Source organism: Prunus avium, chromosome 6 (assembly GCF_965620075.1).
Source record: "Prunus avium chromosome 6, drPruAviu1.hap1.1, whole genome shotgun sequence".
NCBI classification, from domain to species: Eukaryota; Viridiplantae; Streptophyta; class Magnoliopsida; order Rosales; family Rosaceae; genus Prunus; species Prunus avium.
In genome coordinates, this window is record NC_142289.1 from 2,026,433 (window position 1) to 2,037,706 (window position 11,274).

General features: G+C 37.0%; 2 protein-coding genes across 5 annotated transcripts; both read right to left on the bottom strand.

The window, feature by feature from the left end:
* Positions 1 to 99: 99 nt before the first annotated feature.
* Positions 100 to 6,262, bottom strand: LOC110759773 (Mitochondrial inner membrane translocase complex, subunit Tim44-related protein). 4 transcript variants are annotated; one of them, XR_015836560.1, is made up of 16 exons: positions 6,084 to 6,262; positions 5,851 to 5,891; positions 5,669 to 5,751; positions 5,455 to 5,535; positions 5,119 to 5,201; positions 4,840 to 4,891; positions 4,404 to 4,493; positions 4,110 to 4,178; positions 3,894 to 3,995; positions 3,618 to 3,686; positions 3,389 to 3,445; positions 3,156 to 3,271; positions 2,824 to 2,966; positions 2,264 to 2,679; positions 2,080 to 2,194; positions 100 to 330 (listed from the first exon to the last, which is right to left on the bottom strand). XR_015836560.1 is itself a non-coding variant. In XM_021961900.2 (12 exons), the coding sequence occupies exons 1-12, from the start codon at positions 6,155 to 6,157 to the stop codon at positions 3,185 to 3,187; spliced, it is 888 nt and encodes a 295-aa protein (XP_021817592.1). In that variant the 5' UTR covers positions 6,158 to 6,261; the 3' UTR covers positions 2,991 to 3,184. The 4 variants fall into 4 exon arrangements, 1 of the variants encoding a protein (XP_021817592.1); XR_015836558.1 differs by lacking the exon at positions 100 to 330 and adding an exon at positions 498 to 828; XR_015836559.1 differs by lacking the exon at positions 100 to 330 and adding an exon at positions 1,472 to 1,875.
* Positions 6,263 to 6,537: 275 nt separating this feature from the next.
* LOC110759768 (sodium/hydrogen exchanger 1-like) lies at positions 6,538 to 10,412 on the bottom strand. Its single transcript, XM_021961891.2, has 14 exons — positions 9,836 to 10,412; positions 9,606 to 9,724; positions 9,252 to 9,349; positions 9,087 to 9,146; positions 8,939 to 8,985; positions 8,662 to 8,856; positions 8,524 to 8,570; positions 8,380 to 8,446; positions 8,130 to 8,230; positions 7,887 to 7,988; positions 7,607 to 7,745; positions 7,461 to 7,523; positions 7,288 to 7,374; positions 6,538 to 7,185 (listed from the first exon to the last, which is right to left on the bottom strand). Exons 1-14 carry the CDS (start codon positions 10,007 to 10,009, stop codon positions 6,853 to 6,855), a joined length of 1,632 nt encoding a protein of 543 aa, XP_021817583.1. The 5' UTR covers positions 10,010 to 10,412; the 3' UTR covers positions 6,538 to 6,852.
* Between the last annotated feature and the right edge of the window lie 862 nt (positions 10,413 to 11,274).

The window sequence follows — 11,274 nt, forward strand, 5'->3', positions numbered from 1 at the left end:
ACTGAACACGTAAGCCCACAATTGATAATGGTGCAGGTCCAGAAATTCCAAAATCATAAAAAAAAACAGCAAACTATTCTAGTTATTGGGCCTAACCAGTGAAAATGCATTTCAGCAAACTATACGCAGATTATAATTTCCATCCAATAACAAAAATTAGACCTATTGACTAAATATAACATCTAATAAGAAGTGGATCCATGCACAGAAAAAAGAAACAACAAATAAATTGTCCAGCAACCTTTAATCCTATTTGAAGAAATTTGACATCAAATTGAGGAATATACTGTAACATACTAATGTTCCACTGATGAGAATATGACCATGATTCTGCAAGGGCAAAGACAGTTTACAAGTCTGACAATGTTAAAAAAGGACAAATAATAAAGGGAAACGGATAACCCTCAGTCAGTTAGAAAACAGTCTATTTTGACATCACTAAGAAATAATCCAGTGCTGCAAAAGACAGTCTTCTCATCACCCCTGACTTATCAAAATCATGTTAAGAAATTAATAAAATATATTACTATAAATTTATGTTAAGCAATCAACTAAGGTTTGACATGCGTCACATATGAAAACGGACGTTTGAGCATTCACACACAGACACACAAAAGAAGAAGACCACAGATACGGATCTCTGCAAATCACGAAAGTCAGCACTGTCCATTTAGTACTACAGCCCTAAAGATGAGTGGTAAAATTCTATCATATAGAAGGTTTAACATAATTTGTGACAGGAGAAAGTTCAAGGTCATAAATCAAACCCAGATTGCAGATTGGGTGTGTCCAAGACCCCATGAAGAATTCCTTGCTATATTTTGGAGCCTGCAATGCAAAGAGACCAGCGTTTTTTTGTCATTCGTATGAATTTTGGAAATTACACTTCCATCAAATCATACTTGTCCCTGTGTTGTGGCGCCACTTGTAAAGCAGGTAGGGATGGGCAATGGGCAATGGGTTACCCATTACCCATTGGCGCCACATAAGATAGGATCTATTTGAATAACTCAAACCCAAAGGTTCTTTCAGTTGCCCCTAACAAACTCTAGGAAGTTGAATGAAATGCTTAAGGGAAGCAGGGTTAATATCCTATATAAATAATGGTATGGTTTAATCTTACATGATAAATTGAAATTTTTTACAAAGTCCTATATGTATTGAAATGTCACTGTCTGCGTGTGTGTGTGTGTGAATGAGAGAGGAAAAATAGGAATGGAAGGATGAAGGTCCTTTTACTAAGGCTTCTCTTTTCCTTCCCACAGGCTTGTCACAAAATTCTACAGAAGTACCACATCTTCTTATGCTTTAAAGTTTAAGACATAAGAAACTATCATAAGGCTTAAACAGCGGCTCACTTAAAGACCAGACATAACACGTTGTAAAGAAACAGGAACAAGTGGTGGTATAAAATAAATGTGCCTGTATGAGAAATTTTTGGAGCATCCTTTGCATAGGATTTAGAAAGTGATTTTCCTTTGAAACCAAAGTTCATACTTTCTTTTCATACAAAACGCTACAAAAGAAAATGGAAAATCAAAACGTCTTTAACAAATACATAGTTTATACACTGAGCCCAAAGTAACTTAAATTTGGACTCAGGACACATTTAACTATACTTATGTAGATAATGTAAAAACGGTTTTTCTCTTTCTCCCATTTTTTTCACTCTGGATCGAGAAGATTTAACTAATAGTAATGGATAAAGTTGGAAATATAAACAGAAAAATAGAAAAGGAAAACTCATTAGTGCTTCTCCTTTTTCACCACCAATTTCTTGTCCTCAAAATAAGGGAGGATATGAATTTGGTGATCAGAAGAACGCTCTCTGCTATCTGTGATCCCAAATCTTTACGAAATGCATCCGGTGCACACCTACATTGAAGAACCCTAATTTGACTCCACTCCATAAACTTCATTTATTGTTTCAATGCTATTATTTCTACAACTATTAGATTTAAAGCCAATCAGGTATCACCGCGTGTGGTGAAACCCTAAGCGTTCTTCTATCACGCAAAGGAACCCTAGAATTAATACAAGAAAAATGTGTGAACAGAAGAATGGGGCAAAGATGCTTACCCTTATTAACACAAGTCTATCATCACGCCGAGAATGAGGAACCCTCGGACGGCACCATCGAGATCTCGTACATTCTCGATGTGTTTCCCTAAGCAAAAACACATCCTCTTCCGATCTAAATACAAAACCCTAGAATTAATACAGGAAAAATGTGCGAACAAAAAGATCGGGTAACGGCGCTCACCCCTATGGACGACATCGTAGACATCTCGTGAGTGTATCGTCTCCATTGACGGTGGCCTGCGAAGCCGCTTCGTTCTCCTTTGCCATCGAAAAGCCCTAAACCCAAACGATGCTAGTAATTCTCAGGAAGCTAGCATCGTCGTCATAGTTGCAAAAGTAAAAATGAATTCCATGAAAAAGACAGAAGCACAATTTTCTCTAGCAAATCATAAACTCGGGCCTTGAATTTCTAGAGAAATGTTAACCTTGGGCCCTGATTGTTTGAAGAAACCCTAGCCCCTCGGCCTTGATTGGAAAACCACAATAGATAGTAGAATGAGGCCACGGAGTCGGCCTTATGAATGGCCCAAGGCGGGTCCCGATAGTTACAGTCCTTTTACCGTGGTAAAAAGACCTTCTTATCCTTGATGTTTAAGACTGAAATGAAGACGTGTCCATTTGTTAAGTGTTTTCTTTCTTAACAAATCAAAAGCAATAATTTTTTTCCTTAATGATATTAAATTTTTAACCATTTATTAAATGCAAAAGACATATTGGGTGGAATGAGAAAATGTATTGTACATCAACTTGAAATTGCCATGTCAGCTATCAATTTCAATTTGATGTTTTAGATTGGAGAGAGCTGCATGCTCGTCATGCTGCAATGTGAGATCAAATGAGCTCCTTGCAAATTCTTGGAAGACAAAAGGACAGTTTCTGAAGAACTGCAAAAGAATGAAAACAAATAATTGCTAGAAGAATGCTCTAAGTATTATATTCCTGCGTGACTCAAGCCAAAAGTTGAATTTAACAACCAAAAACATAGCTACATAAACAGAATTAGTACGATAAATTGAGATATGCTCAGTTTACAAAATTGGTTAACAGCATTTATTTCGTCATCAACACAGTACCGTAGATCAAATGGTGAATGATGGCTTGCTTAGAGAGAAATCCTCCCACAAAGACGCCAGAAAGCTTTATCATGGAAGAGAGATTTTTCAAATACCCAGATATCACGGACAAGGACCTACAGAGCAGAGTAAGCATATTAGCATCACAGAAAAGGGGGGAGGGTTAAGTCACAGAACATGAGGAAAAATTTAGTCAGCAACCCCATTATACAAAAGATATTAATCCACTTTACCTCCTTTGATTTATCTCCCGAAACAATGGAACCATTTGAGTCGTATGCTTCGAACTTCTGCCAGAGAGAAAAAGGAAAAAGAAGTATTCTCAGTGGATGAAAGTTTTGAATTAAGAGCAGTAAGTTATGAACAGATAAACGTGGTCCTCAGTTCAAGCAGACAGTGAAAGAAAGCACCATTGAAAGGATAACATGATAAAATGAATCCTGAGTCCGGCCGCCCATATACCTGCTTTGTCAGAAACTCAAGTGTAAGCTGTATGAACACCTTCTCAAGATCGTTCCGATCAACACCAATCTGTAAAAGAGGGGAAAAGGCATTCCATATAAGACACCCGGTCTGCTAAAATTTAAGGAAATATTCAATTGTTACCATTTTTCCTTGGTAAAGCATCCTAATTCAATTCTGTAAGAACAGGATGGAGTAACCTTCCTTGGTTAAGCACCCGGCGTAATAATATTTAAGGAAATATTCAATTTATACTCTAATTAGACAAGCAATTACCAGTCGTGCTCGCAAAGTTCGTATTTTCACAACTGGTTCCACCATTTCCCAGTAGACCTTATTCCATATGGAGTCTCTTTGTTTTATTTCATTCTTTAGTTCCTGTAAACGAAAAGATAATAAATAATGTCTCAGAACCTCAATAGCAATCCCTTTACATCAGAAAAAGCAGCATAACTACAGCAGAAACCAAAACTAAAAAGAACAGAAGCATACGGAAAACATTTTCTCTGTAACTGCTTTCCTTAAAGAATTTTTGTCCCCATTTGCCATTAGAGTATTTATCTGGAGAAGAAGGTGAATAAATTAGCTACAGGAAGAAGATCATACAGTGCAGCTGAAAGAGGCAAGAGAAAATTGAAAGGCCAAAAAAAAAAGCTAGAACATAAGAAATTTTCGTTTAAATTGGAAGTAAGAGTTAAAAGGGCACTACACTATTACAACTATTTATAAAATACAGAATGCATAAGACCTAGAGAGAAGAAACTAAGTAGGAAAAGACAAAGATACCTCCTTGTATAACTGTATCGCTTCTTTGTAGAATAAATTCTTTGAATAGCCCTTCTTTCTTAATTTAGTAATGGCATATGCACTTTTGAGCTGACAATTGGAAAAACAGAAATATGTCAAACATAGATGTTGAATATTAGGCCTAAATTGACTGAATTATAAATAATTAAACTTCTGCATTCTAAATTAAAATGAGTTACATTCCTCTAACACCAAGGCAACATAAATAAATTACAGCGGATGGCATCAGATAGCCATCCTAGTAGTAGTCTATGCATCAAACCAAAACATAAAAAGGAGTGGAATTTAGAATCAAAATATGGGGGATGGAGGACAGCCATGAAAGAATAGAAGAAAGAAGCTTCAACAGATTAACCAAAGGCTTGAATCAATAAAACAAGATAGTTCTGTTTAAGCTGAATCTCTGAATCTTCACCTCTAAAACTATATCTTCTTTTGTTCTTCTCCACCCACTTCTTGTGAACCATCTGATACATAAAACATCAGAATGTTCATATATAAGGACAGGATATTATAGAACAAAAATATAAGTAATCAAGTCTTAACAGTTGTCTAGGGATACTGAAGCTGAGAGAGTTTGAATGATTACTAGTGAGTGACTCTTGGTAGAGTACTAGAGTTCCATCAATATGCAGGCCTACTCAAATTACCACAATCTACAAGATCAATAAAATTCACTTTTGAAGTAACTAACCTCTTGAGAAATGAGATTTTTTCACGAGGTGTATAAGGCTCGTAGATAAACCCTGGACTCAACATGGCAACTTTAAGAGCTCCCTGCACATATCATAAGGTAACCACACATGGTATTATGGTTTGTCTTGCATACGAGCAGACTAAGAAAATTAGAATAACATGGGCAGTTTTTTTATGTGCACAAGATGACAGATACAACTCTAACCTGTAAAAATGGATACTTCAGTAAAGCAGAAATGGAATATATTAACAAGAAGCAAAACACTAACCACCAGCCACATAAACTGAACCGGAACAGTTACAGTATGAACAGTTGAGCAAAAAGATAGCATACCATTTGTCTTGCTTGTGCAGGGGCTTTTACTTGTGTTGATAGCAACCTTGTGTCATTCAAGAAGATGGGTAACTCAACAGCCTAAATTCAAAACAAAGAAATAATAAAAAGGGAAGCTCAATGAATTGCAACATTCACCAAGAGTTATAGACACATAATAAAAAAAATGAGCATGGGCATCCAACTGATTCAAGTTATAATTTTAGAAACTCACCATTGCAGACCGCAATGTGATAGAACTTCCATGGGTCCAAGGAAGGGCTCCATGGCCCTTGTTCCGGCAATAAAGTTCAGGGACTGATGACAAAGAAAAGCATGTCAATTGCTAAAGAATTTTACGCCAACCCAATAAAGCAATGAGAAATTACTTCATGAATGCCTCTGGCAGAAATTTACCAGTTGAAATACCACTTGCATAGCTTCTTGAGCTTCCAAGCCTGAAAAGTTAAAAAAAAATACCGTCTTTTAAAACTGGTTTTGCCGCATAAATACCAATTTCATTAATCAAAAGAAGCATTTTCAATTCCCCTGAATTGTGCTTCCATTGTGTCATCTCAAGCTTTGAACAAAAAGTAAAATTTTCAATTCTCAGAGACCAAGCAGAGCATTAACCAATCATTTCTACTCACAGATGGGACGATTCTGATATCTGAGCCGTACGATGGAGAGCTCGAATCTGGTGTAAGCTTCTGAAAGCCATCATTAATCACAAATCTTCGAAACCCCAATTTGAGTTTCTACCAACAACATGGAGATCGACAATAGAGAGAGAGAGAGAGAGAGAGAGAGAGAGAGGTTTTGTGTTTTCATTAATAGGGTTTAAGGAGGAATTATACGGTGCTTCGCAGTGTACCGATATCATGGGTCGATGGACTATCATCCTTCCCTTTTCCCTTTTCAATAAATAAAATTTTCAATTTTCAATTAAAATAAAAGATTATTCTTTTTTGACAGAGGAAACGAGTAAACTCCAATTTATTATTATTATTTTTCAAATGAAGTTATATCTTATTTCTCATCAATATTTTTTATTTCATTTATTTTCACTTAGAAAACATCAGTCAGTCATTAGGCACCTCTGAGAAATTGGAATACACTCATAAATATGCATAAATATGCTCATTTGCAACAAGTACAAGGAAGTTCAAGCACTTACATTACATTGTGAGTAAATTGACTATAATACAATTTGAAAACTATTGGCATTTCTATTTCCAAATTTAAGAAAGAAAGAGGAGGAAACTTTGCTCAAATGTTCTAACTACAGCACCAGCCCCACTCTCTCACTTTACATACAGACAAGAACAACAAGCTCCTAATAAGTTTATTTGTGCATCAAAAAAATTAAAAAATAATTAGAATAATTACTTTTACTGTATATTTATTTAGCCTTTGATTTCAAGGAGTATGTTCTGCAGCTTCTGCTGCACCACTTGGTGAACCAGGAACAAATGGAACAAAACCCCGTCCACCGAACACCGGTCTCATGAACTTGTCATCAAATTTTCTCCACAAGTAGTGAACAGTTGAAGTTGGATGAGTCATCAGTAGCCTGAAGCTACTTCCCTTTCTGGCCGGCTGGCTGTTGCCTTCCCCACTTGGCTCACCTGGTTCCAGGAACAGAAGCCTTAAGTCTTCTAGACTTGGGATATCAGTTGCATCAGAAGTGTTTGATTTTGCATGTTGCAACAGCAGAGCTGAGATTAATGGCTTTGTTATGGAGCCAAAGACCTGTTTGGATAGGAGGAAAAAGATTTCCAAAACCAATTTCAGTGACCAAGCACAAAATGGAGCTTAGTGCAATATAAGTAACAGAAACAGAAGCCGGCATACCACTGTGCTGAATAGAACAACAATTATGGTACTGGTGATCATCAAGGAACTATCTTGTGTCGACGTTGAACCGGAGCTGTCTGCAAACTGCATTAGTAGATTGTGGAAGTCAGAACTTGAGAAGAACCCAAATACATCTTGATATGTTAGGACTTGAAACATCATCAACTTACTTGGCTGTATGACAAAGCAATAGTGACTGCACCTCTCATTAGGCCTGCCCACCACATAATAAACTGGCATTTTCAAAAGAGTCAGTCAATTTGGAAGAGCAGTTGAATAACAATTACCCAAGCGCTTAGGTGCTTCAGATTAGTACCTGGTTACGGAACTCGATTTTCGTACCCTCTCTTTTCTTAAAACAATTTGTAATGTTTGCAATTGGGAAAACAAATGCCGCCCTTCCAATTAATACGAGTGCAAACAACAGTGAACTGACACCAACTGAAGTTCCTGGACTGAACCAAAGAGAATGTTACAAGTCAAGCATAACAAGTTTCAACATTAAAATTGAATTTTGCAACTTTTGACCTAAATTCATATACAAATCTGCCTATCAACTACAAGCTCTGGAGTGTGAAAGAGAATAGTAAGGTTACCTTGCATTGCTGGCTTTCCATTTGTCAATGTCCAAGGCATCCATACCAACATAAAGGAATATAAAGGTTTCTGCAATGAATGACATTGTTGCAAATGCATGCCTGAAATAATCAAACAATACAAGATTACGACATGTATCGAGTTCCTTTCGTTCTCATACTAATGTTTGAGATTAGCAATTTACAACCAGCTATCTTTGGGCTCCTCAGTCAGACGAAATCAAAAGAGGATTCTGTTCTTACTTGGTTGTTATCCTTGAGTTTTCTGTAACGTTGTGCCATGTGTAGTGGGACATAACTATGCCAGAGAAGAAAACGGTCAAAATTCCACTGAGACCCATAAGCTGCAAAAGAACAAATTTGTAAATATTGAGATCACAATGTATCCAGTTAAACATTACATACTACAGAGATTTCAATATTTTCAGAAAAGAGGAAAAGAAAACAAGACTAGTACTTGAGTAATTCATATTGAGATTCTTTGTTTAGGTACCTCAGCCAACATGTATGACAAATAAGCCATAAGCATCATGAGGGCACATTCACGATCTGTAGAATGTCTGTTGGAAAGAGAATCAGAATTTCAGGGAAATTGGTAGAAGTAAGTTTCACAAGGATTTGAAGTGTTTGCTCATACCTTCCAAAGTAAAGTGTTTTTATGATATAAGCGCTAAGTAGGCCCGCCTGAAACATTGTAACAAAAGCAAGTTAGAACATAGATGCCAATAAACTAATGATTCTGTGCAGTAACTAAAACACCCAGCAATCAACTTACTGCTATACCAAGAGCAGTACTGGTGAAGAAGAGGTAAAGAAAAGTCCCCAACAATTTCAAGGCTGTAAGAGCGCCGATGTCGCTAACGTCTAGCGATTGTACTGCATTGAAAAGCACAATGGAAGTAGCATCATTCACTACTCCCTCCCCGAAAACGACACTGTAAAGAAAGGGCGTCTCATCTTGATTAAGAACCTTTAACATGAGAAGAAGATGAGGCCTCAAAGTTAGACATCAGTTCAAGAAACATGTGTTTGGAATGAGACTATAAAATTACCTGCAATGTACAAACTGAATCAGTTGCTGACAATATGGCACCAATAGCTGCACACAAAGGAACCAGTAAGCACAAAATGATCACTATAGAGCCATGAACAGAGATATTTAATATCAAGACAATGATTCAGAGGGAGATTTTTAGTCACCTAGGAAATCTTGAAGGGTCAGAGTTGTGAAACCAAATCTTTTGAAAAGTAAATAGGCTCCTACACAGTTTTCCCAAAAGAGCAATGGAGGAGTTAGTGTTCAAATATATTGTTGTCAGTCTATAAATGTATGGTGGAAGTGGAGGAGAGATTGCAAGTCTTTACCTAGTGATATGAGGCAGAAAGAAATTACTGTACCAACTATTCCAAACAACAAAATTGTGGTGAAGTTCTTGAAAAATTTCTTTTTCTTGACCTGGAAACTGAAGAACGATCAAAATAAGAGATCCAAAACCGATTTGGGTGAAGAAACTAGGTATCAAGCATGTCCAATCAGAACCCATGTGACAAGTTTCAAGCTTTGCAGTCAAAATACAATACTCAAGATCTGAAATTTATCTTCACCAGAGAAATTTCAAACCCCACATTAAAATCTATGTTGCTTCATTGAGCATTGCAGAGGACTGGAGCCTTGAAACTGAAATACTGGAATTGCATAGAATTGAGATTTCTTCATACCCAGCATTGAAAATGATTGGGGGAAGTAGATAGAGGAAGAACAAGTCTTCATTAAAGACCAGAATACGCGAACTCTGGAACTTGGTCACCAGCAACACCACAAGCCCAGCAACCAAACCCTGTTTCCAACAACACATACAACACAAAAATATATAATAAAAAATATATAGAAAATAAAAAATTGCATATAAAAACTAAGTGACATAAACAAAGGGTACAATTTTACATACCAAAAGAAGGGCAGTAATGGATTCATTGGCCCAGCGGTTCTCTTCCAACAAATGACCAATTATGATGCAAGCGCAGAGGAGGGTGAAGAACACACATATTGCAATAACAGTGCTGGTGCTGAAAATGGAATCTTGGAGTGTCGACTGAGACTGTATGGATTCAAGAGCTGCCATTTTTGGGTTTCTTCTGCAGCTGAATTGGTGGGCATTCACCTGGTCGGTTCTGAGAGTTGGAGAGAATATGGCAGGAGAAAGAGAGTAGGGACCATGAAAAAAAAAATTAAGTTTCTACAACTTATGAGGCTTGTGTTGTGTAGCTGGTTTTGGCTTTGAATTTAAGACCAGGAGTGGACCAGAAAAAAAATATGGAGGGAAGAATGGTAGTTGATGATGGGGTTTGGATCGTCTGCAATGAAATCTATTTTCAGCTGCTGCAGTTTGTCAAGTGGCACTACTTGTTTGCTTGTCATTCTTTGTTCTGGTTTCTCTTTTCATTGGCTTATTGGATGGGATCAGTTTTGAGTTTTTACACGGGGATTTCTTAAGAAGGCTCTCCTGTTGAAAAGGGCAATTAATGATTCACATGAGAAGTTGGTGTGCCCATTTACTTGGAGACTCATTAATGTTCACAGTATTGTATGTTACAAAGGAGAAGTATGGCAGTTTTTTTTTTTCCTTCTTGTATTTAAGGAAAAGAGCTAAAACGGTAAATATTGGTTAGGCTAGTTGATTAGGATAGTAAGCCCGCTCTCAACATCCAATCCAAGTTCGAGTCTCCCTCCCTCTAAATTATGTGCCGCTCACACACACAGACAAACAAAGAAAACCAAAAAGATAGGAGGACGTGCGTATGTCAAACATGGGTGGTGCTAGAGGCACCAACTTTGGGCACCAACTTGCTCACCAACTCTCTATTAACTCTCTATTAGAGAGTTGGTGAGCAAGTTGGTGCCTCTAGCATTTTCCCGTCAAACATATGTCTGATAATCAAAACTCTAAAAAGCCTCCTCATCAGTTGAGGTCCACAGAGATAGACAAACGTGGCTCTTGACACGTTCCAATCAATTCAAACCTTTGGTTAGATCTATCTCTAATTTTTTTCTTCTTTATTTTTATTTTTATAATAATTTCTTTGGGTACTAAAAAGCCTTCTACAACTGATTCTTCGGGTGATGAATGGATATAAATACTGTCAAGGTCTTTGTAGGGCCCACCATGGAACCATTGAGTTGGGGTCATTTTCCAGATGATTAATTATTATTGTTGTGATCGTAGTATGACTATCAAGTTAGAAAAACTCAGTGAAATCAAATCACACATGTGTGTTTCATTTCATCAATTGACTTGTAACATGCTTCTTCACCTAATTATTGATCTATACTTGAATCTCCTTTTCTTTTTGGTCCACGTTTAATTATGCTGATTTCATTCAAATACAT

What these genes read in the sequence shown, in the direction of transcription:
- LOC110759773 (XM_021961900.2), bottom strand. Translation starts at nt 6,157, where the DNA reads ATGATGGCTTTCAGAAGCTTACACCAGATTCGAGCTCTCCATCGTACG. An exon ending in CTGCACAAGCAAGACAAATG is followed by an intron (nt 5,202 to 5,454) that starts GTATGCTATCTT and finishes TGATATGTGCAG; the next exon opens with GGAGCTCTTAAAGTTGCCAT. An exon ending in TTGAGTTTCTGACAAAGCAG is followed by an intron (nt 3,446 to 3,617) that starts GTATATGGGCGG and finishes TCTCTCTGGCAG; the next exon opens with AAGTTCGAAGCATACGACTC.
- LOC110759768 (XM_021961891.2), bottom strand. Translation starts at nt 10,009, where the DNA reads ATGGCAGCTCTTGAATCCATACAGTCTCAGTCGACACTCCAAGATTCC. An exon ending in CCATTACTGCCCTTCTTTTG is followed by an intron (nt 9,725 to 9,835) that starts GTATGTAAAATT and finishes TGTTGGAAACAG; the next exon opens with GGTTTGGTTGCTGGGCTTGT. An exon ending in TGTCATACATGTTGGCTGAG is followed by an intron (nt 8,231 to 8,379) that starts GTACCTAAACAA and finishes GTTCTTTTGCAG; the next exon opens with CTTATGGGTCTCAGTGGAAT.